Source organism: Haemaphysalis longicornis, unplaced genomic scaffold (assembly GCF_048455015.1).
Source record: "Haemaphysalis longicornis isolate Haplotype H1 unplaced genomic scaffold, Haemaphysalis longicornis Haplotype H1 scaffold_6, whole genome shotgun sequence".
Classification (NCBI taxonomy): domain Eukaryota; kingdom Metazoa; phylum Arthropoda; class Arachnida; order Ixodida; family Ixodidae; genus Haemaphysalis; species Haemaphysalis longicornis.
The window spans coordinates 106,285,306-106,309,682 of NW_027526407.1; the positions used below are offsets into that span (position 1 = coordinate 106,285,306).

General features: G+C 45.3%; 1 protein-coding gene across 2 annotated transcripts in view; it reads right to left on the reverse strand.

The window, feature by feature from the left end:
- LOC144141857 (uncharacterized) overlaps positions 1-24,377 on the reverse strand; it is a 61,827-nt gene that overhangs the window by 31,923 nt on the left and 5,527 nt on the right. For both annotated transcript variants that reach the window (XM_077673341.1, XM_077673342.1), the window contains exons 3-6: positions 23,269-23,355; positions 16,438-16,498; positions 12,304-12,386; positions 11,556-11,645 (exon numbers count right to left, since the gene is read on the reverse strand). In XM_077673341.1, the coding sequence (XP_077529467.1) occupies positions 11,556-11,645; positions 12,304-12,386; positions 16,438-16,498; positions 23,269-23,355 (321 nt within the window). The remainder of the gene's footprint in view (positions 1-11,555; positions 11,646-12,303; positions 12,387-16,437; positions 16,499-23,268; positions 23,356-24,377) is intronic.

The following is a 24,377-nucleotide window of genomic DNA, read 5'->3' on the forward strand; positions in this document are numbered from 1 at the left end:
AAGAGCTCCTTGATCGCTAATACAAAAACGTGGGAGAACTTCAATATGACATTACAAATATAAAAGCACAAATAAAAAGAAAGACGTGAGATAAAAATACGCCACAACACAGTTCCTTGGTGTACTTCGACCTGAATTATTTACAACAGCAAACTGTGATCATCAAAAAATAAAAAGACAAAGACGTCCGCGCTAGTATGTTTTCGGGTAATGAATGGTCTAACTATTTCCCTTTTCTTTGCCTGTGGGTCAAATCACTTGTGTATTAATGGTGCTACACCGATGAAAGCGTAACGTGATTAGACAAAAATAACGGTGATGGCATTACTGAACTGGAAGCTCGACACCCAATGCCGCCACCCAGTACCAAGCTTCTAGTCAGATGATTGTCAAGGAAGGTAAGCTGACCCGCGAACTTTATCAACAACGCAAAGTCATCACTCTGGACTTCAGCAGCCTCAGTTTCAACCTATGTGAATACTGAAACGGAGCAATGAATCGAAATTGAAGCGACCTTCGAAAAAATGACTTTGTTGTTTGAAAGAGCGATCGAGCAGAAGAATGCCTATGCCTTACAGGCCAGGCGCAGTGCTTTCGCTTGTTTTTACAACAGTCAACAAATACACAGTCCCTAGACGCTTAAGATTGGCAAATTTTTATTTAGCAAGCCAAACTGGCCTGATATCTAAGAGCAACTCCAACAAAATATTTACGGCAATGTATACATATATTTCGTAATACCAGGCGGTTATCCAAACCTTACGTTCATGCTAAAAAGATAGAAAACGACGCATAAAAAAAACGTGATGAATGCAGCAGCTCGGGCGCAAAATGGGCCGACAATTGACGCAACCAAACGGGGTAAAATATCCCCAGATAGACACTTTTGAGGAACCACAAACGCGAGGACGATAGTTTTTCGAATACTCTAGCACCTGGTTTTGCTCTGACCGCTTATTAGGAATAAAAAGACGTTTTTAATGAAGTGGTGAGGCATTTAAAAGAAACAAGGCCGTTCGCGTCCCCAAGCACTTCATATTTCAAACTTTTAAGCGAGAAAGGAGTTAGGCGATAAAATTGATAAAGCGCCGGCCCCGTTGTTAACCTCCTTTGTCAACATTTTTTCGCCCAAATAACCTTAATGACGTCCAATGCTTCATTGCTTTGAAGTTCGCGTAACTAAAAATGCGTTTCCAAACTGACGAAAATCGTTTTTTGCTACTTTGATACACCTTGAGCAATGTGCCGCTGACCAAGTTTCGAGATTCCGACCTGACGAGATTCATATAAATGAAATGCGGCACCAACTCTAGGTAATTTAAACTGAAGACGTATTTACCTTGAGTCAAAGACCTCTATGATCTGATATCGAGTAGTTATTGTGTTCATATTACAAACTTCAAAGAAGGATCATTTGTTGGGTTGCTTCTGTGAGAACGCCACTAACGCCGCTGAAGTCCTCACGTCTTCCCTGAACAGGAAGCCGATTGTTCAATTCTGGCGTTGTCTTATGTGCCGGGTGTTGCTTTGGTGAAAGCTAATGATCGCACTACTTCACGCTGTTGCATAAGAATTTGGACAAGCATAAAACATATTCGTAAAGGCATCTAAAAGTGCATACAGGAGGAGTTATGATATCAGTAAGTTTATTTCAAGCCGACTGATCGCTGTAGCATTTTTCCGATTGCGCACTTTCCTAAAGGCTAGAAGGCTTGACCGACCACCGTTTTTGTGATATGTGTACGTTCGTAGCCTTAAATGCTTTGGTAATTTGGTGCATTGAAGTGGTCAAATTTCTTTGTAGATGTCGACTTGTGCGAGTGCTTGATCTTATTAGCATTGTCATGGTACCTTTATCAATGCTTGGAATGGTCCCGCAGGTCTAAACTTTTTTTATATTACGATAGTTTATTCCACCTCACACGGGACAACATGCTGGAGGCGTGCAGAAAAATCTGAGGACAGACAACTAGACGCGATTGGGTCATCGAATTACCACAGTGTCAGCATTTTGGTTTTGTGTTGCCTTTGTTAGTTTCTTGGTTTGTTTGTTTTTTATCCATCTGTAAGTTTTTGTCGTCACCAATGGTAGGAGATTGTTTCTTTTGTATTATTATATTTTGTGTTGAGAAGCGTTCCACACTTTAAATATCCACTATGAGTGCCGACGTGCTTGGTAGTATTTTATTAGTTTACTCTAAATACTCCTGTAGGCTTTTGTACAGGGTAATAACGCACGATGTAATGTCCAAAGCCACAATGCTTTCATTAAATATACCTTTTCTTTCTAAGCAAAGGGTCAAGGGTGGTGCATAGATCAGTACTGAACTCAAATTCCGTAGGACAAGTGATCGCCACAACAACTACCTATTTTAATTACTTGTATTCGACAACAACAGGAGCGGCACTTTCGCCTAATTTCAATACGCAGCCGGCAGAGTGGGGATCGGCATGCTTTGCCGTGCCGCCCGCTATTGTGCATGTAGATAACGAAATCTGTCGCTCAGGATCTAGGGCAGCACGAGCATACCGCGTTTCTCACAGAGTACACATGCTCAAGACTAGCAAGACCATCTCGCTTAAATAATACAAATTTTGATTTGCCGTGGCAGAACAGAAGTAAAATATACCTTGTTTCAGAGATTTGTAAATGCCGCAAGCCTCAGTTTTTATCACAGAAGATGTCCCGAGGAGTCCCTTTTTTGCACGACCAGCTGGTTTTTAGTAAATGAGTGCAGACTTGCTAACAAAGCCATGAAAAAACTATACATTAGCATTGAATTCTTTTATTGCCAGAAAAAAAAGCATTACTGAAACTGGACACCGGTAGAGCAGGAAATAAATCGCGGCGTTTGTGCTACATTGATAACTTTCACTTCTGCCTTGCCTTAATATTTAGAAAAACGAATTTGGTTCTGAAAAAGCGCACGCGAATATTCAGTACCTAACAACACCCTATCAATCGGAGCGAACAAGATGGTGCTCCAAGCACAGCAAGCAAATTACATCCTCCCAGCAAGAAATCTAGTTTCCATTGATATTTGGAGCTGCCGTATTGACTACGCTGACAGTTTTGGTCCCGTATTCGGTGTGTCGGTTTTTCTCTCTTGCGCTCCACAAAACCAGGCCGCTCTCAGGCTTAACCTCAAACTAGTCAACTTCAGTGATTCTGGACGAATCAATAACCCACCGCAGCAGCGCTCTTGAAGAAAGATGTAAAATTCAAGAAGATATTGAGGGGAAGTAGCAAGAGCCACTTCGGGAAGCAACTTTTTTTGCACAGCAGCTTTTTGTGGTGTCTTTCGAATCCATCTCCTGTAGGTTCTGGTTTTTAGATTTCACCTTTGCTGCCGCCAGTGCCAGAGGGACCATAAACACGGCAGAGGAGCTTGAGGCCGTTATTATGGTGGCTCAGCCTAATGTTAGACGTAACCGTATATCACACCTTTGAGATCATTAGTGATTATGTGACTGTAACGTAATAACCCCGTATATGTTCTATTCTCAAAGGTGGATATGCTTCTTATAACGGATATTTCGGAACAGTGGTCATAATAGGTATGATGGTTTGTTATCAATATTGGTTATAAGGACAGATAATGTATTGTAATTATTATTTACCACACAGAAAAACGATTGGCTTCATATTTGCTTACTTTCGTGCCGTTGTCGTCGACGCACTGCGGTCTTCGCCGTCTCCGCCACGTCAATCCCCCTTTCCTCTCCTTCGCCCAACTTTCATGCTTTTCGTCCTCATTGAAATCCTTTCATGAAGAACTCCGAGGAGGATGGCAAAAGTCAATTCAATTTCCCCCGTTCTGCTGCTCCTTCCAGCTATCCCTACTTTTTGTTATTGCTGAACATGCAACACTGCCGCAAGGTCCACGCTTGCCATTCTTGTAACAGAAGAGCGGTTTAGGCTTTTAAATCAGCCGTCGATTTTTACCGGAAAATGCAGCCCATCCAAGCACAACATAAGCGGGTACCTTATGAGGAGCGGCTGGCGCCATCGAGGTATTGTGCGTGGCTTGCATCATGTCAGGAGCTCACAAAATACACCAAACAAATATACCTAGTGCAAGTGAGCATGCTCCTCCGTAGAGCAGCCGGCTTCGGCAAGCACAAACTTCGAGAACACTCTGGCAAGAGATCTATCTCGAGCTGTTATCCCCCGCCAATTCACGTGCGTTCGCACCTGGAGTGTGCAAAAAGGACGCCTAGTTCGGGAAGCCGGTTGCCGCCGGTTGTATACCGCGTCGCGTGCTAACGCTGTCTACTTTGAATGGAGTGCGAAAGGCTGCGGACAAAATTCTAGTGGCCGGCCAGTCATGGAGAAATTTCAACAACAAACTCCGAAGTACATGTGAGGAGCGATAACCGGGTCCTCGACTCAACGAGGGCTGCCGCCAGTTCGGCTGTTTCTGCAGCCTTGCGCAGCTAGTGCAAACTGCACCAATTTTTTTAGTTCGCGCCGATCTTGATCCACGCCCGCCTCATGGGTCGCACGAGATCAGCTCTGCTGACCTTCAACGGACTCCGCATCCCGTACTATATTAAACTAGACTGTGAAATGGTGCGCTGCCGTCCATACCGCCGTGCCGCCCAGACTTGCCAATGTTGTGGTGAGATAGGGCACCGTCAAGACGTGTGCCCGCACCCCGACAAGCCACGCTGCCCGGCCTGTGGTATCGCCAACCCGTCACCGGACCACTCCTGTGCCCCTCGGTGTAAACTGTGTGATGGACCCCATGCCACTGCCAACAAAGAATGCCCCAAACGCTTTCTACCAGTTCCCCAAACACGGAGGTTCCGCCATCCTTCCCAGTCCCCATACCAACCAATCGGCCAGACCCCGCTGGCCTACCACGAGCAGGACTTTCCAGCCCTACAAGCCCAATCCTCGACTACCCACCCTGAAGACCGGAACGCCATCCAACCGCAGGTGAGCTGGTCAGATGCTCTCCGCTCTACTCCCACTGCTCTAACTTCACCCTCCCTCCCCCCTCCCCCCCCAAAACCCCAACCACCAATCCACCCTTCGTACTCCGCTGCTATTGCTGAACTTAAACAGCAGCAGCAACGTTTCCAGGCACAACTCACCTCTCTAACTGCCAAAATTGACGCCCTATTAGCCTCCCCCCTCCCAGCCCCGCCGCCCCCACCAGCACCCCTTCCTGAACAGATTCATGCACTCATTGACACGAAAATAGCGGAAGCCATAAAAGAACTGATAGCATCACAAACCGAGACTCTGGCCCCCATATGTAGTGGCATCCAGGCAATAACTGAACGACAAAACAAATTAGAGCAGACCATCCAAGGCATACAGAACTCCCTGGCTTCGACTCACCAACCCAAGAAACTCAAACATCACCCTTACCATGACTAATCCCCCGGATACCGACCTCGTCGTACTCCAGTGGAACTGCCGTTCTCTCAACAACAAGCGACACCAGCTAGACTTGTTTACCAAACAAGATCCTCCAGATGTCATTGCCCTGCAAGAGACCAACACTCCTACCCCCCGCCTACCGCATTATACCGCCTTCACGCAAGACCCCCAGCATCGCACCGCCACTTTCGTACATAACTCCCATCCGGCCCAATCACATTGTCTTAATCAAACCGTACCTCATACCTTTGTAGAGCTCATCTCCACAAGGCCGACTGGCTCCAGCATCTTCATCCTGAATATCTACAGTCCCCCATCTGATAACCTCCACAACATTGAGGCACTGATTTACGAAGCCGCATCCCTGTCCAAGGACGCCCCTTTACTTCTCCTCGGAGATTGCAACGCCCCACATCCTGCATGGGGCTACCATTTTGCCTCCAAGAAAGGCACGGCCCTCTTACGCGCCACCCAGAACCACCAGTTGATCCTCCAAAACGACCTCACCTTTCCAACCCGCACCGGCAACAGTGTCACCAGAGACACCACACTTGATTTATCATTCACTAAAAACATCTCCAGGATCCAATGGTCCCGACTCGACGAAACACTCGGCAGTGACCATCATCTCCTCTCCCTTCGCTTCCCAACCAAAAAGAAAACGACCCGGACGGGCACCGCACGCCTGACTAACTGGTCCGCCTTCCGTGAAGATCCAACCCCTCTCCCTGCAATAAGCCAAAATTTAAGTGACTGGACCCAGGCCCTCGAACACCGGGTTAAAAAGCACACCCAAGAAATCGCACTTACCGACAGCACTCCGGCAGTCGACCCCCACCTTATGCACATTTGGGACGCGCGTCGTAGTCTTACTAAACGCTGGAAACGGCAGAAGCATAACCGTAAACTTAAAAAGCGCATAGCCCTCCTAACCCAGCAAGCGCAAGCATATGCCGCCGATATCCAGAGACAAAATTGGCACTCTTTCTGCAATCAGCTCCAAGGCACTCTCCACTCAAAGAAAACGTGGCATCTCCTCCGTTCCCTTCTCGACAACACCAATACTAAGAGATACACAAACCATAGAATCCATCAACTAATCCGCAACAGCGCTCTCCCCTCTCAAGAACTCCTCAAGTCGATCCGTGACCATCTTTTTGGCGACCCTACTACCTACCCACCCATCCCCGACACATGCTATACGGGCCTAGCTAACGAAGCACTAGACGCCCCTTTTACCTTCACTGAACTTCAAGCTGTCCTGGCCCGCCTCACCCGCAACACCACCCCAGGAAAGGACCATATTACCTACCGCACTCTCCGCAATCTCGACGAGGACACACTCCAAGATCTCCTCGAACTTTATAATTATCACTGGCAGGGGGGAACTCTACCTGAGCAGTGGCGACACTCGGACATCATACTAATCCCAAAACCCAACAAGCCACTGACGCCGACCACTCTTCGACCAATCTCCCTGACCTCATGCATCGGTAAACTCTTCGAACACCTAGTACATCAGCGCCTCACCGCATACCTGGAAGACCACAACCTCTACCCTTTCACAATGTTTGGGTTTCGGCAACACCTATCCACTCAAGACGTCCTCCTGCAGCTCAAGGAACAGGTGGTGGACCACCTGAGCCGCACCTCTCCCAAAACAATCTTAACGCTCGACGTCAAGGGTGCATTTGACAACGTCACCCACGAAGCTATACTGGAAAACCTGAGTACCACGAACTGCGGCGTAAATACCTTTCGCTTTGTAAAAGCCTTCCTTGAGAAAAGAACAGCTACACTCCGACTCGGCCCTCTACTCTTGCCTACTTTCCACACCCCGGCAAAGGGAACACCACAAGGATCGGTTATTTCGCCTCTTCTCTTTAATATAGCTCTGCTTCACCTCCCTGACAAACTGCTAGCCATTCCCGGCCTACGCCACGCATTCTACGCTGATGATCTGACTCTCTGGACCACCCAAGGCTCTAGCGGTGCACAACAGGACATCCTTCAGCAAGCAGTCGACACCACTACTGCTTACCTTCAGCCCAGGGGATTGACCTGCGAGCCATCTAAGTCCGCCCTACTGGTCCTCCGCGCCCGCACAAGAGGCCGCCCGGCTGCGCCCACCCCTGACCCACAGGTCACCATAAGTGGCTCTTTTATCCCCCAAGTTACCACGCTCAGGATATTAGGCGTTCCCTTCCACTGGGATGGTTCAGGCTCTGCCCTACTCCCCCAACTGCACCGAACAGTCTCCCAGCTCATCCACCTTATACGCCGAATCCGGGGATCGGCATACGGTCTAAAAGAGCCAGACACTTGCCGTCTTGTCCAAGCCCTCATGGTCAGCCGTCTCACCTACGGAACCCCGTTTGTGAATCTCAGACCCCAAGAAACCACCAAGCTGGATGCCCTAATCCGCAAAACTTACAAAGCTGCCTTGGGCCTCCCTACATTTACCTCTACTGAGCGTCTACTCCAACTTGGGCTGCATAATACCCTCAGTGAAATTCTGGAAGCCCAACGAACCTCACAGCTACAACGGTTGGCCCTTACTCCCACTGGCACGAACGTGCTTCGCACCATTGGGCGGTCCACCCCGTCTGCAACTCACGAACTTCAACGCATCCCTCTTCACATTCGCCAGCGGCTTAGGGTCGCCCCAATCCCGAAACATATGCATCCGACGTTCAATAGGGGAAGGCGAGAAGCTCGTGTCAGAACACTCACAAGGCGGTATCAAACCGACGCCCAAACGCGCTACACGGATATCGCCCATACTCCCAACGGTTCACACACCACCCTCGTCACCCTGGACTCTACCGGCCATCTCGCCACTGCAGCCACCTACAAGCAGCTACCAGTTCCCACAGCAGAGGCACTCGCCGTCGCTCATGCGACCACCACCCACCAAAAACAGCCCTACCTAACCATCATCACCGATTCTCAGCAAGCATGCCGGTGGTATCAAGCTGGCCTGGCACCCCCTCAAGCTCTTCCCATCTTTCACTGTCTCCCCGAAGAAATAGAAATAACAATAATTTGGACCCCTGGCCACTCTGGTCTTGCTGGGAATGAAGCGGCCCATGCCGCAGCCCGCGCTCTCCACAACCGGGCACTCCCCTCTGCAAGGCTAGATACCACAGGACGTCCAGATTCTGCAAGCACCACCTTAACACCGCTGGACTCTACCTATAGCTCCATCCTTTCCCACTACACAAACAACAGAAGAAGGTACCCTCCTCCCCACCCATCCCTTACCCCACATGAAGCCTATGTCTATCGCCGCCTTCAGACGGAAACTTTCTACAATCACACGATTCTCTCACACATCTCCCCATCCCTCTTCCCCCATAACTGCCAAGCGTGTGACCTTCCTCTTACCACCTTCCACCTAGTCTTCTCCTGCCCGCAGCACCCAACCCCCCTTCACTCCCCCACCCTTGAGCAGTGGGAGTCCGCTCTGACCAGCTCGTCACCGGAGCAGCAGCTCTGCCTGGTGAAACGAGCTCTGGAATCGGCGCGGGCTCGCGGCCTCCTGGACATGGGAGGCTGACCACTTCCCCTTCCCTCTCCCCTAAAGCTCAAATAAACGTTTTTACCACCACCACCACCGCCGAAAATCTTCATTTTTTGGCAAAATATTTGCTTCAACAAGTCCTTTTGTTTGCTTTCGTGAGCAAAAAGAACATGCTTCTATTGTAGTAAAGTGCACTGCAACTACCAGCTGTGCATTTATGTTTTGCCTCAAATATCCCTAATGTATATTTTTGCTACGCTTTTGGCACGTATGAAGTGTCTTGCCATATTTAGTGGTTGCGAAATATTTGGCTTTCTGTGACACACTGCTTTAGGTATTCTTTTTTACGTTTCGGCTGGATGACTGAATGAAGGTACAGACAGACAGACAGAATGACAGACAGACCGACAGACATGATATTTTAACAGATTAATATTTTTGTGTTGAAGACCGGTTATGGGGACTAGGCGAAGCAGAACAACAGCTATTGTGTTCAACTACTGCAGTACTAAGAAGAAACTAGAAGCGTTCAACGAGATCACGAATTTTAAAACAAAATTCTCTAAGTGTTTTAAATTTACTAGAAGGATTTGATGTTTTTGTAAAAATGGCCCTTTGAGAACAACCCACCAAGTATTACGAAACGAGCCTGGTGATGAATTTATTCAAGTATCGGAAAGTTATTGCCACGCAACTAAGCTGTCATTGAACCCCAGCTGATAGCGTCCACAAATTTCCATCCAAACTACGGTTGAATGATTGGGTTACCTCACCATACTTGAATAATTTTATGGGCGCTTTGTTTTACTAGACACCGCGACTCTCTAATGAGAACTACTCGTCTATTCCAAAACGTCGACATGCAAGGCTGTGTTTTCTGAATGACGAAATTGTTGATACCGACTAAGCACAAAAACATTTTAACAAAAATCCACATTAGCCTTCTTGGCGATAACTGCCCGGTGACTTGCTATTAATGAAATGGCGCATTGAATATTTGTGTCTTTATTACCAGGTATTTTAGAAGAGCATACGAGGGAAGTTTTGAAAAGAGCTTGAAAGCGTGGGTAAAACACTGCATCTCCTACAAAATTCGATGACCTTGGCAACGGAAACCAGGATATCATATACATCTGCATAAGCCCAGAAATTCAAACGCTCAGGTGCCAGATTACTATACGTGCCAAGCCACGTCCACATTATTTAGTAGGTCGGTGTTGTTCACGTTTTTGTCAGGGACTAAGCCAGTTCGCCAACGTGACCCTCAGCAACACCTACAAGAAGGCCATCTCTGATAGCGCGTTCAGCGATTTTGGTACTGGCATAAGGCCTGAATCATGGAAACGACCGCAAATCAATCCAGAAAGAATTACGAGCCAACCTTGCAACCGAGATACCTGCTAAAGAAAGTGGATAACAAAGTTATTTTTCAGCCTTCCGACTGATTTGTAGAACCCTTTGCTAGTCAAAAAATTTGTAATGACCCGCTTAAAGGCATTTTGTGGAAGCGAGACCTTTGTCACGAATGCCGGATTAGCTTGCCGGAAAGACGTTTATCAAACATGGGGAAAACAGCTGTAACCGTGGAAACTGAACAACTCCTATGGCAAAGGAGTGATCAAAAATACCTAAGCACGCGAAGTATTCTGTAAACACAACAGCAAGAAAAAAGGCAAACTTGAAACGGCGCCTCCTGTGTCTTTCTTATCGATGCAGCATTAGCCTCAATGCAAAAACCGGAGACACAGGATGCTTATAATGTTAAAAATCATGCCAAGGGCCGCAGCAGTTTAAACATATCCCTACAGACATGGTCAGACGAGGATGGCGCTGATATCCTCGTGTTCGCAGATCTAAAAGTATTGATTTTAAATATGAAGCATTGAACCATGAAATTTTTGTCCATAGGTCGGCCAAAATTTAGGCCAGGTGGCTGCATATCAGGCAAATTTACAAAAACCCAGAATTTGTTAGAAAGCTTGCTGAACAAAAATACTTATAGAGCTTGCATCATTATTTAAAAAAAACCACACAAAACTTCAAAGCAGCCTGAACTAGAGAAAAAAACTGCGCCTCTGTATTACATGTTCACATTTCTGCCACCCACGTTAATACGCACGCTCAAAATGTTTTTTTAAGGTCAGGACGCGCTGTCTATATTCGTTATGGTTAGGGGTCACTGTATCCATTGCTTTTGTTGGGCGTAATTTGTTGCTTTTTTTCCGTAATCGTCGCTTCACTGACTCGCCACGATCATGGTTAACTCTGCTTAACGCTCGGCTTAAGTTTCCAATATTTCACCAATACAAGAAAGTTAAGAAAGAAAACATTGAACTTATAATAACGTACAAACTTGGCCACCGCAGTAAAGGTACGTGACTGACAAAGCCTAAGTATGCTTCGAATATAAAAAGTGCATCTCGACAGGAAATAAGGCCATTATCCACTGTAAAATTTGGACCGGCCTTTTTTTTATTTTATAAAATGGATGCTATTGAATTATTTAAAATGGAACGGAATATGTTTCACCCGATACCCTGTGGTGCTTTAAAAACAAAAATTAAACTTTTTTAGAGTAGTATAGAGAATTTGCATGTGACCACGGTTAACTTACATAATTAATTCCATACAGATACTTACAAGGCAACGTGTGCCTCCAGGGTAAGTTTGCGTTTCTAGACTACCTGAAAACGAGCGGCAACTGTACGTGCAACCTTCTGTATAACCAACCTGAAAATAGAAACAGTTACCTGTTAGCAAACTTGCAGTAACAATTCACTTTCGGAACACAAAAGTTTGAAGAAACATGCAGTACACAAAGCTCAGGAAAGAACATCTCAGTTATTACAATAACCCTCTTCAATTGACAATCTCTCTTAACACAAATAGATTTTACCGTTATGTGTGTCCTGGCAGAATATAACTATCAAGCCAAATATTAGAAAAATAACATTCATTGGAACCTCGATAATACTACTTTGAAGGAACCACCAGAAAGCCTCGTTTTACCGGGTGTCGTACGAAGAACGTGCGGGTAAATGCTGGCCTAGAGGGTGGCCTCACGCAACAGGTGTGCTAAGAACTTATTTAAGCTACTATATTAAGGCGTGCTGGCGTGATTTCCGAATCTTTAGGTAAAATCTCAACTAAAAAAAAGCAATGCCCTCTCAGCAGTGACCGGTCCCTATAGACGACGAATTGTTGATGAAAAGATAAGATTCTTTAATGGCAGGAAACGTATTCATGTACAAAAGCCGTTGGGAATTTGGGGTGTAAAGTAGTCATTTATGGTAAAACACAACATTTAGGCACGTAAATGCGCCAAAAATATTATTCTCATTAACCCGCTTGCGGCGTATGACTTACACTTTATATGAACACCACTTACAGGGTTGGGAATTTCATTGCAAGAGGGAATTGTTCCTGGAGGGCTAGGCCGAGGATAGGAAGGTTGCCCGGGAACAGCGCTACCTGAGAAGGAAAGACGGTCACAAAATTGGATTGACTATTCTTAGAGAAGACGCAGGCAAAGAAAAAGGTATATTTGTATTGCATAAAAACATTATGGGTGATTCGCCAAAAAATAAGGTTTTAAATATTTCGGAAGAAAGGCGCTTTTTAGATTGTTTACACAAGTAAAATATTGTAGTTTTTAAAGCGCCAACGGTGTTAATGCATGTTAACATGAAATTTGCTAGTTTGCTGCTACATTACGAATGTTGAACACGTTCCAGTGACATACTGAATATAAGGCGATCAATAGAAATATTTTGCCCCTGAAAAATATAACAATACACTTAAACAACAATTGTCTCGAACCAGAAAACACCTGGGAGTATATGAGTAGAGTAGTATACACTAAAATTGGTCATTTTCCATGGTTACCCATTGCCTGCAGCGCAAGTATAGGAATTCTCAATTGTAATACTTATTCTAGATTGAATACACAGAGTTGCAGAAACTTATAGATAATTATGAAAATATATTATTTTAGAGATCGGCCTCGTGGAGTAGCTTTTGTTTTGTCAGTAGTAAACTTTTTCCTGTTTTGATTGTGAACATGAAATGTATTCATCCTTCTATTTTTTCTGTCGTCTTAAATTGTTGCACTGCCGCTGCCAATGTTTATTCAACTTATTACCTCTGTATTTACTCATCCCAGCATAACGGTGCACTCACTGACTTTAGGACCCTTGTCTTTGTTTTTACTTATGTACTTTTCTAACGCGAACTAATATTTCTATTATTCTTCTTCTTGTCCCTCGTCTTCTGCGTACTTTAAAGAGTGAACATGCTTGGTGCTTCCTTACTAAGAAATCGAGATTTATCGTATTGTGACGCTGAGGCCTTCGCACCGGCAGCCGACGGCGTACAGTGATACCCGGAAGTGCCGACGCGCGTCATACCCCGCGTTCGAGCAATGAGCGCTCATGGGAGACGTCGCTATGCTGATCCAGGGGGCCCAGTGGAGGCATCAGCTATGCGCACAGAACGCAAACAACCAGGCAGCCGCCAGTTGCCCGAACCAGCACCAACTTCTTGCTTCTGTCCAATCACAAGCAGAGGGCACAAGAAGGCGCACACGTCCCTACATCGCTGTCTAGTCACCCGCCGTCATTGCAGATGCCGTAGAAGACATCCGAAGGCACTCCCGGATCCCGGACGAGATCGACATGATCATCCCTCGTACACGTCTACGCAGACCAGTGAACACGTAGCAGCACTTTAAATTTGCCCTTACGGCCTTGCAGTATGCGTGGACGCCCCCTTTCCCCGGAAAGAGAGTCTTGACCTTCCCCGCCCAACAGAGAGCGAACCCGTGCTCCCCTGCTAAAGATCGAGAGGCCCCATCTCCGAAGTCCAGCGTCAGTCGCCTTCACGAGCCGCTTCTACGAGTCACAACATTTTGACCGGTGAGCGCGTGTGCACTAGCAAAACTTCGCCGTTAATTAAATTGTTTTTATAGTCCAACTTGTGTTGCCTTCCCGCTCCCCCCCCCCCCCATCTTCGTGTGGACCCACCTAGTGTGTAGCATCAAGCTATACAATCACCGAGGCGTCAATAATAGTCAACAGGAACGCATAAAAGTGACAATCCACTAAGGCAAATAAACAGGCCCACTGTTTCAATTTATATTATATTAATTTTGGTATAAGCGATGCTTACAATATTCCACCAGTTCAGTGAACAGAGCTGCGGGAAAGGTGCTTCCCTAACATAGAGGTGAGGGTGATGAAAAAACATTATTGTCATCGTCCTGTTCCAAGACAACGGGTTCATGGGTACAATTGCGATGTGTTGGTGAAGCGAAGCCCTTGTTGAGGAAATAGAGGTTTACAGGTGGCACTGTCTTGATGACCCAGTTTGGGCTCGAACGCAAGCAATATTTTAGAAATTACTTGTTCATGTGTTGAGTCAAGTTATAGTAACCTACATAACTACTATTTTTGTCAAACAGGACAACCACGCATTAGCAAAAAAACATTCCTTTAAAGGTGCCTCAACACAATTACAAAGGTGGAACTTTTACGTGCCCAATCACTGGAGTAGCTTCCGAAGAACGTTCTGCCACAACAACGGTTTAAAAGCGTTGAGTATTACCCGAGTCATCGTTCATTTAAAAAAAGCCTGCAACAAGGACTGTACGTCTTAAACTTTCGTCGCGCCTCCAAAGCATTATGGAACCTCTGACGTCACCGGCGAGGCGCAATGGCGTTTTGAGAAACAAGGCAAGGTTCGGGATGCGCTCAGTCATTAGCTCTGCTCGCCGTTACGTCACATTTTTAGCAGCCGACACAGAGGCTCCTCCTACAACAGCTGAGCGGGTCCGGTCGGCCCGCTTGAACTGCTAGGCGGCCGTGCTCCTGGCATCAGCCGTGGTCGCCTCGGCACTTAAGTTTTATAATAGGGGAAACGAGCGTTGAAAGGCCAGATAGGGGGTTGGAGGAAAGGGTTGAGGAAGGGGCGGTCCCAAACACAACATTCTCGCTCATGACAGTATTGCAATATTTACACTGACAACTAACGACGCGCTAGCATTTCCCCATGCGGCGATGTCGCGAATAACAGGTCCCTCCGAGGCCCAGACGCCAAGAAAAGGCATATCGCAGCAGATATACAGCCATATACAGCCGCAAATATACCGCCGCAGATATACAGGTTTACAAAGTCTCCTTGACAACGATCACCAGCGCAATATTTTATTGCACTATCGCTCCCTGTTATGCATTTATAAACCAATTTCAACCATTAGTCCTGATCTGGAGGATGGTGACAAGCTGTAGCTTCTGTGGTTTCACGCATACGTCGTATCGTTTCTCGGATACATCGCAGAGCGGGTTCCTTGTCGACCGTGCAGGCAGATGCTTGCCGCGGTCGCGTGAGCGGCGTAACCGCCTGCAGAGGCTCTACGTGTTTTTAAGCGTTATTCATACCTAGTAGACGACGGGCTACATTTCCAAACTCAGCTGAGCTCGTGTGACGGATAGTGACGCAAGACATTCGCCCCTACCGAGGTACGCCGTGCAGCCGGTTCCGGTATGCCGCTCGGCGGAACAGCAGCCGCGTTTCATCCGGATCCGGCAACGCTGACCGAGTACAGTCTTAAAGGGGCCCACAAAGAGCAGCGCGAACTGTTCAGCGCTTCGTGCTTCATTGCCGCTGCAGCAGAGCGTTTCTTCGCACGTCAGATTGCGGCAGTGCGTCGGCGTGAAACCGGTAGGCAAACAACCCAAAAAAGTGTTGTTTTATCTTTTTGCGGCTGCTGCTTTACGTAAAACTGTAATATTTGGTATACGCTGTCGTGAAGGGGTACTATACCAATTTCGTGATACATATAACTGCTTTGGGAAGCCTATTTAGGGGCCCTTTAAGGTACAAGGTCATATAAAATCACAGGGTCATGCGCAAGCCAGGGATCATTCGCGCATAAACAGCCGTACCCGCAGAAATGGAGAGAGTAACATCCACGAGTAAGTAACACCCATAATGTTCGGTTTTATTTTCTGTTACTTATATTTTGTTAAATGGTTTGCTCACAGCTTCAGAGCTTGAGCAGTAAAGACCCTTACAGACGTAAAAACACAAATATTTAGTTTGAACCAACCAATCTTTATACTGGGGTACAAATATAACACTTTCCGAAAACATATCCAAGCAGGAACTTGTACAGTAAAAACCAATATCATGATGGTTTAGGTCTTCTATTGCCCACATTTGTTTGAAAAACACAAATATGTGAAAACTATGCAGAAAAAAAACAGATACCGCCAAACGAAAATGCAGAAACAAGTCCTCGGCCGCCTAATATGCCAGCTTTTTTGGGATTTATATTAGCAGAATAGTATTTAAATTGCCCTAAAAGAGCCTACATAATTGAAAATCTTGTGTATTCTTTCAATTTGTATCACACAAATATTACTACGATGTAGGACCACGCACGTAGCAGAAGTCACATAATTTGCTTCGTAAAATTAGATTGTTAAGAACCACTCTGTGCGTTCGGTGCGAATATCCTTCTTACCTGGTGACGGAACGCAAAATCCTCGATTACACTGGCCGATACCAAATCCCTGGCGTTTAAGCTGTAAAACAAGAAACGAAGCAGAGATCGTTTGGGTCACATCCCCCATCAAGACATCGTACTAGTACAGGTATACAACGTACGCCAGGAAATTCAGATTATATACATGTAGTTGGGAAGAGTCGCTCCCATGGTTCCCACAGAAAAAATATCAGATGACCGAAGCCAGCAGGCAAAGGAAAAAAGAAGTGGTAGATGCCACGCGACAGCAAGCGATGCAGAGGGCTGGTGCATAGCACTGGTCAGCTGAGGAGTAGTGACGGAGCTCCTGCGGGTCCAAGATGGCCAGATTGGATGTTCGAGGTTGGCCACGCCAGAGGTGTCGTCCTCAAAGGCCCGCCGCTGCTCTCTGAGTGGCTGTTCTCGAAGAGGGCTGCTGTTCCAAGAGGAGCCTAAGGCTGGCGAGCTAGCAGCGGCGCAATACTAGGAAGTTCGTCCCTGGTATTGCCGGATATACTCAAAGGCTCATTCATGTCTCTGTATACTGTGGTGCGCCCTCAGATCGTGAGTGCGCGGTGATGCCTTCGTCGCCTCGTCTACCGAGCAGCGAGTGGACGGGGATTGAGCGCATGATTTCGTTTTGACCTCTTGGTCGGACTTGTTCGCGCTCTGCATTCTTTAAGTTGTTGGTGCGTAACTGTACTCCATTCGTAGTTCCCTTTTGTATATGTGGTCCGCGTGAGATTCTGTATGCCGTTTTTAACTCTTACTGCGCCATAACGACGGATGTGTCCTCTTAACGACTGACGTGTCCTCCATGGAGTGAACACACGTTCGCGCGCTAAACCCCTATTCATAGTAATAGTCATTCAATGGGTCATCTACATGTTACCTGAGTAGTGTCTTTTCAAAATAAGGCGAATCCAGCCCTACTAGCCAACCAAAAAAACTGCAGAAAACACTTAAATTTCGCTACGGGACAATAGAGGTGCTGCTAATTCTATTAATTGACAATATTTTACATGTGAGCTAGGAGAAGTTTGTGGACGAATTACCTAAAACGTACGTATCGAACAATTAGTTCTTAGTTTCACAATGTTTCATTTCTAACTTCTAATATATCTGCCAGATTAACAGTCCGAGATGTCAGGAACGAATTCACAAGGAGGCTGTCACGTTGGTAATATGACGTAAAATAAAGACACACTCGCACTAGAAAAATGAATTTCGCACAATATAGTCAGTGCCGCATCCCTATAAGGCTCATTTTCGATTGGAAATACTGTCTACGCAGCCGCTCACCGGGCATTATCTGACCTGTTTTGTTGCAACTTGTTTTCTAGTGGACAGTGGCGGAGTTCTTTTTCTTGATACAGTATCACCTGAGTTTCTTTCAGTTTCTCAATTAGGCAGTATTCAAACAAATTTCTTATTTGTACATATCGAAAACTGTAAAATACCAATCGCTACTGTTAAAGGGCTAAGTTTCACGTTCATAAAACCTTAGATCTACAAGTATATAGCGGTAATACGCACTAAGTCTTGGGGCAAAATTTAAGTACAGGTTCGAGGCAAGAACTCTTGGTACGGCCAAAACAAAATCATTGTTGTCTAAAGCATGAAATGAAGTTTAGTTTTTGTACCAACCATTCATTTTTATGGTGCTATTTTCAAGGTTAAGGCAATTTAAGGTCTACTTGCAGTGTTTCCACTCTACGCTTTCCACGTATATGTAAAGTATTTTGGAGAATTGTATTGATAATTTTGCCTTTCATTCTGAACAACCACGTATTACGCAGCTAGGTCATTTATATATGAACCGCAGAATCTGTTGTGGTACAGGACATAAGCTGTGTCCGGAAATGTACAAAGCGCAAATTATATCTGATGAATAATCTACAACTTATGTGGCACTTCTTCCTTTCTTTAACGCTAACACTATACATGTTGCCTAGTGTTGGTGACAGAGGCAGCGAGTACACTGTAAAGGTTGTTGTACAGCTACGGTCAGAATACCAAAGCTCCTCAACTTTTGCGCAAATGATTTCATTTGCTGAGCTCACTTACGTCTGCAGAATAGCGACACTGCATTTTACTTCAACGCAAAAAAATAACCATATGCATTCCCATTCAATGGGATGTTTACTAAGGATATTACGACGTGCCGACATGTAAGACTAAGGGTCGTATTCTGAGTCCGTCCTCCACTCCATTTGCTCCCTCCACTCGGCTGAGGGGAGGATTCCGCAATGCTTATGCATGAGGAAATCGCTTTCGAGGACCTCCTCCACTGGAGGACTGAGTGGAGGAAGGACTCAGATTACCAGGGTAAGTATTACTTCTATAATTTTTTAGCATGAGCTACACTGGCCAAGGTTGAGCTGTTTCGCGAGGCTCCTGGAAAGACGTGCTCCGCATGCGCGAGGAGCAGTGACGTAACACGGCGCACAGAACGCTGCTCGCTGACTGGCGTCTCTCACACAACCCACGCACCCGGCGTCTTCGCCGACTTCCGTTCCGCACGGGGCGGCTCGGTACACTTGATGATCATGCGAGAGGTGGCCGGGTGAGGAATAGATGGCTTGTGCGTAGCAGCAACACCGGCGTGCGCCTGTGGAACCAGCTTAGCCATGGGGCTATTGGAGACGCTGCGGTGGAGGATCTGCTTGATAAATATACGTGTGTCACATAATGCGTATACGGTGCGTGTGTCAGTGAAGCAGCAGTAAGCATGATAATCAAGCTACTCCTACACAACCAGGAAAGCTAAGAATAACCAGCTGAACCTTTGCTCACGCTGCTTATATCCTGGCATAGCGGAGCTAAGCCACTGTTAATTTTTTCTTAAGCTTTTGAAAGGCATCGCAAAGGAAATGGTTAAGCAACATAAACATTTTGTGTCGCCATATTCCCACTAGGTTTTCGGGTGCTTTTAGAATTACATTTACATTTACAAACGGATAGGTGTCAACACAACCTCTGACGACGTGGCTTAGGAGAGGAAGAGGAAGCACCAGTGCAGGTGCCCGCTTATCAATAATCTCCGGAATTTATCACTCCCAGTTCTTAGGTTTTGAAGGTTGCGAGGTGGTGAAGGGAATGCCTACTGCTACGTGTACATGTGTACTTGCAGCAAGTTTCTGCAGGTCGCGTTGAAAGACAACGACATTTTTAAACAGCAGAGCTGTTTAATATCTTGGTTGCACTGTCACTATTCAGGAAGAATACCAAGAAAATGCCGAGCGCCAGTCAGCATGCACCTTGTGAGGAGTGGCTGAAACATATACCAAGAAAATGCCGAGAGCAAAACATTGCGAGAATGAAGAACCCGGCACTCGAGAACTCACCATGTTAAGACAAAATATAAGAAGTCCACAATAAGAATATCGCATTCCCCAAGTGTTCCAGCAAATATGGCTGCCATGGTTGGTTTCTTAATTCCAGCCACCCCGTAACACGTTTTTCCCCTGCTGTGTGATGTGTCCGAGAAAAAGCAGGGCCTCAATTTCTCTGCTCTACTGGTAAGAATTGTTGGACAACGGGTAGGACGGGTAGGTAGGGTAGGACAACGGGTACGAATCGTTATTTCCGCAGATATACCTGGGTCAGGTGCGTAAGAACACGTAAACACCAAGATCAGGACATTTTTAACGACAAAGAAGGAGAAAAAGATGAGTGGAAACGCTTCGAAAAGCTGCAGCACCACTACCAAGAGATACACCACTGCCTTGAACACATCGCGTTCAATGACATCGAACGGCTTTAGCGCTATTAAGCGTGTGCAACCAGATACGGTCTTTGGAGGTTCTCTGAATTGTGGATAGTCATTACTACATCTTGTACAAGAGGCGCCCTGGTCAGAGGTGCCCCGGCCTCCAGTCTCGACTCCCACAAGGGATTCAAGTCGTCCTCTATCACTATACCAGGACCACGTACGTCGCCAACTACGTGAGCAAGGCCGCCGCGGAATACCTAACCTGCACATGGTGGTGGCGGTGATGTTGGAAGAACGCGGTGACATGGATTGCGCTGATGTGGTCAAAGCGCTCGCTATCGACATTCTCAAGGGGGTCGATAGGTAAGCCCTAGAAGCCGCGTGGTTTTTCCTCCATCAGAACACGTCTGAGAAGAGTGGGATGGTCACTTACATGTCCACGCGCTACCCCGAGGAGCGAGTTCGACTCTCCAAGACCACCAAGAAGCTCAAAGAAATTTTTTGTCGAGAGGATGCCAACTCTGCTCTTTGTACAGCAGTTCATAACAGGTGCAAGCTGCGAGAAATTTTTTATGCAACAAGGCGTTTTTCAATTGTTTCTAATTTTCTGAACATTTTCCCACTTCGTGTCCGAAAATGTTTCCTAATATCTCTTCAATCGCTTCCAAATCTGTTTCCTGAGATTTATATGTTGTTTGTATTCTTCATGTTTATTACTTCATAATTTATTTATTTTAAACTGAGCCTTTCTTTGCTTGCAGTGTGAAGTTACCTAGGTTTACGGTTTCTAATACTTAAACTTTTAGAAAGAGGTGCACAAAGCTTGTCATAAAGCCTACTTGAGCTATATTTAATATATTGACGGCTATGTTTTTCAGCGGTTGTGTACAGCTGACACAGGTTGTTATTTTGTGTCTCAACGTTGAAGCCATTGCCAGCAACCTTATAATGCAAACCGGGCTGTATAGCATACGCCAATCTTACTGTTCATTTTGCATGCTCTTGCCTTTATTAAAATTCTAGTAATTTGATGGGTGTCATTGAATTACGCTGTTTACCTTGTATCACTTCACGGATTATTATGCTTCCCGATATTATTGCTATATAATAATGAAGTGAGGTTAGAATATTTGAACGCTCCCACTGACAAAACAATCTTTTTTGAAACATGTCGATGAGCATGAAGTTATCACGAATTCTTTTGTAAAAAATACAGCAAAGTGACAGATGCGTTCGGAATTCAATTGTAGGCTGTTTGGAATGTATTCGAGTTTATTGTGCAATACGTTAGATGTGTTTTTATGTTAAGGTAGTTATCCAGAATTTGCGGTATACCATGCACAGTGTAAGAGAATCCGAAAAATATAAAGGAACATACCACCGACAGGAATGACTGTCGCTTCATACTGTTTAGCCCGTTTTCTCAGGAGGATTAAACACTATTAAAGACGATAGTCTTTCTTGGGCTACTTAAACCCAGAAATTTTGGTCTGTCTGTGTGTCTGTATGTCTGTCCGTCTGTCTGTCTGTGACTCGATTCAGCCACCCGGCCAAAGCAAAAGAATGCCTGCGCAATAGTCTTAGTCATAGCTAAATTTACCCGGCTTGGTCCGGTGTAATGTTCATACTTGTCAACATTGTTGAAGAAGAACAAGACATTACGCAATTATGAGACAGCAAATCAATACAGAAGTGATATTTGCAGTGTTCCTTTATAAAAAATCAAACATGCTTGACTTTTGCGAAATGAAATACTTCATCAACTGCAGAAAAAAAATTCACTCCGCCGTCGCCTGCTGTCGCCCGCGCCACTATAGCTTCTGGCGACATTTTAAGAACTCAACCTTTAACAGTTACGCAAAGTTCCACTGGATAGTTTCCACGTTCTGCTTGCAACGCACGTAGAGTAGGGAAACGCGGTTCTATAAACGTTGAAGTAGGGTGCCTCGATTAACGCGCGTCTTCGCCGTACAGCAGCGTTCGCATCGAGCACCCGGTTTGGAGCAGTGGAACGCGCAAAATTTAAAATGATTTAAGCAAACATTTGGCCTCTATACCATGGGAGGAGCGCGACGCAAGAGGAACAACATGAGAGGTAAGCAGTAAAGCCAAGGGGGGCATTTACTTCGCAAAAGCGGATAAAAACTATCGTCTTTTGACATAATTTGCAACGAAAGGAGCAGACACGCGGCCAATTTTATTAAAACTTCTATCATCAGTTTTTGACCGTCATAAAATCTACATACTTGCTCAGCATGATATCCGCAAGTATAAATTGTTTGAAGTGGTCGTTCTGCTAAAACTCATTACATATTTGTGAAGTAATGAGTTAGTGCTTGGATTGTTTCAACATTTCTGGAATGCCATTGATCTTATAAATCTCGAAACTGTACTAGAAAAGCAGAAGTATTCGTGTAATTGGGCCGTAGCACTTGCTTCAATTTGTATTATACAACACAGGAACCGACATGGAGCCATCGCAAATAAATATTTGCAGAACAGCCAGTTGGATCAGTTGTTTCCCGATGATTTTCTGTAGGCGTTTTTTCTTCGTACTTTATCACCTCACGTTGGAAAAGCTTCCAAATACGTGGTACATGTAGATGACAGCACTCTGTGAACAAGAGCTTGTGTGTGTGTGTGTGTGTGTAAACAGCAGCTTTTTTGGGACAACAATGTAACTCCGGGAGAAAAGGACCAGAAATTTTGTGATTAACATTGAAAGCATGTTCTAGTTCAGCCACTTTTGGTGACAAAAAACTCTGGTGAAGTGCAGCGTTTTTTTACAAGCTTCTAGAACGAAACGGCACAAACAGTAGCACTTCATTCTTAATTTTTATAATAGGGCAGCAGTTATTACGCTCCCACGGTTGCTGCTTCCTGCCTTTCGATATAATAAAAGCTCATTAAAACTTATCAGTTCAATTAAACCATTGAACTAGTTATTGGCCCACTTACAGATACGCTTTAAAAATTCTCATTTTTAATAAAATAAACAAGAATGCACACTATGTTTGTTTTCTAAAAATGTTTCAGTTGTTCTCTACAATTGTCTTCAAGAATCAAACGAAATGTTCGTAACTGTTTGTAAGGTATCATCGTTTAAAATATCTCACCTTGCAACGTGTACCATCAGAAATCATGCCCCTGTGCCACCGACCATGGTGACAGCAGGTGAAGAAACACGAGGGCTGTGGAACATTCTGAAAATCCGAGAACATATTATTCGTTCTTAAAAAAACTTGGCCACAAGTATCCCTAAAACAACTTCAGGTACTACCTTCGGTCGTGGCAACAATATTAAAACCTATTTATATTGTGTGCAAATAAAATATTGTGAAAGCGGAGAAAATTTGAACAAACACAAACGTTCCTAAACAATTTGTAGAAATAAATAAACCAAAACAATTTTTTGTGATTGTGGTGAAGCAAGGACGGACGTTCGCCTGGATTGAATATGTAGCCTTTTCTACTAATTGATGAGGTAATTTTGTCGCCAAAAGTTCAGAGATATGTTGTGAAACGTTTTTCTGAAAATATTTCATTTTTGGGGAATATTTTCTGAAAAAGGACACTAGATTTATCTCCCTTCTCTTCGTGTTGGCCGCATGAGCTTCTGGACATTCAGAAATAGCGTGCGAAAACTGGACACGGATAGTAAGAAGGGCCACAGAGATGCTTTACCCAAACTTGCATTCCTAAAATTATATGAGTGCAAGTGATGGTGGCATGAAGAAACACAAAAACAATACAAAACCATAAAACAAAAGAAAAACTAGTCACGACATAATGAAAATAAAGGGTCTTCATTCTTTGGCCCAAAGCAACCGTTGCTAATCAAACAACAAATCCGGCAGAATGAGTATCGCCTACCTGCCCTCCGGTGTGAGAAGGCTCCCGCGCACAGAGAAACTGGGTAGTGGCGCCCTTTCGCCGCGCCATCTACACTGTGCTCTTTGAGTGAAAAAGGCCGTTTCCCTCCCCACCAGCGCTGGGAGCTTCTTGCTGCGCACGCCATGAAGAAACCGTTGGCTGGTAGAGGTAGGACGCTTTTCTTTAAAAACTTTGGTGTGGCCCATAACAAATGAAAATCATATGAACTTCGCGCGAGCACTGAGGTGCAGCTATAAATATACCAAATAATGGGGACCTCGCTACTAAAGATGAAGCCATCTTGGATGCAAGCCGTTGCTGTGAAATAAGTTGTTTAATATTGACTAGAGAG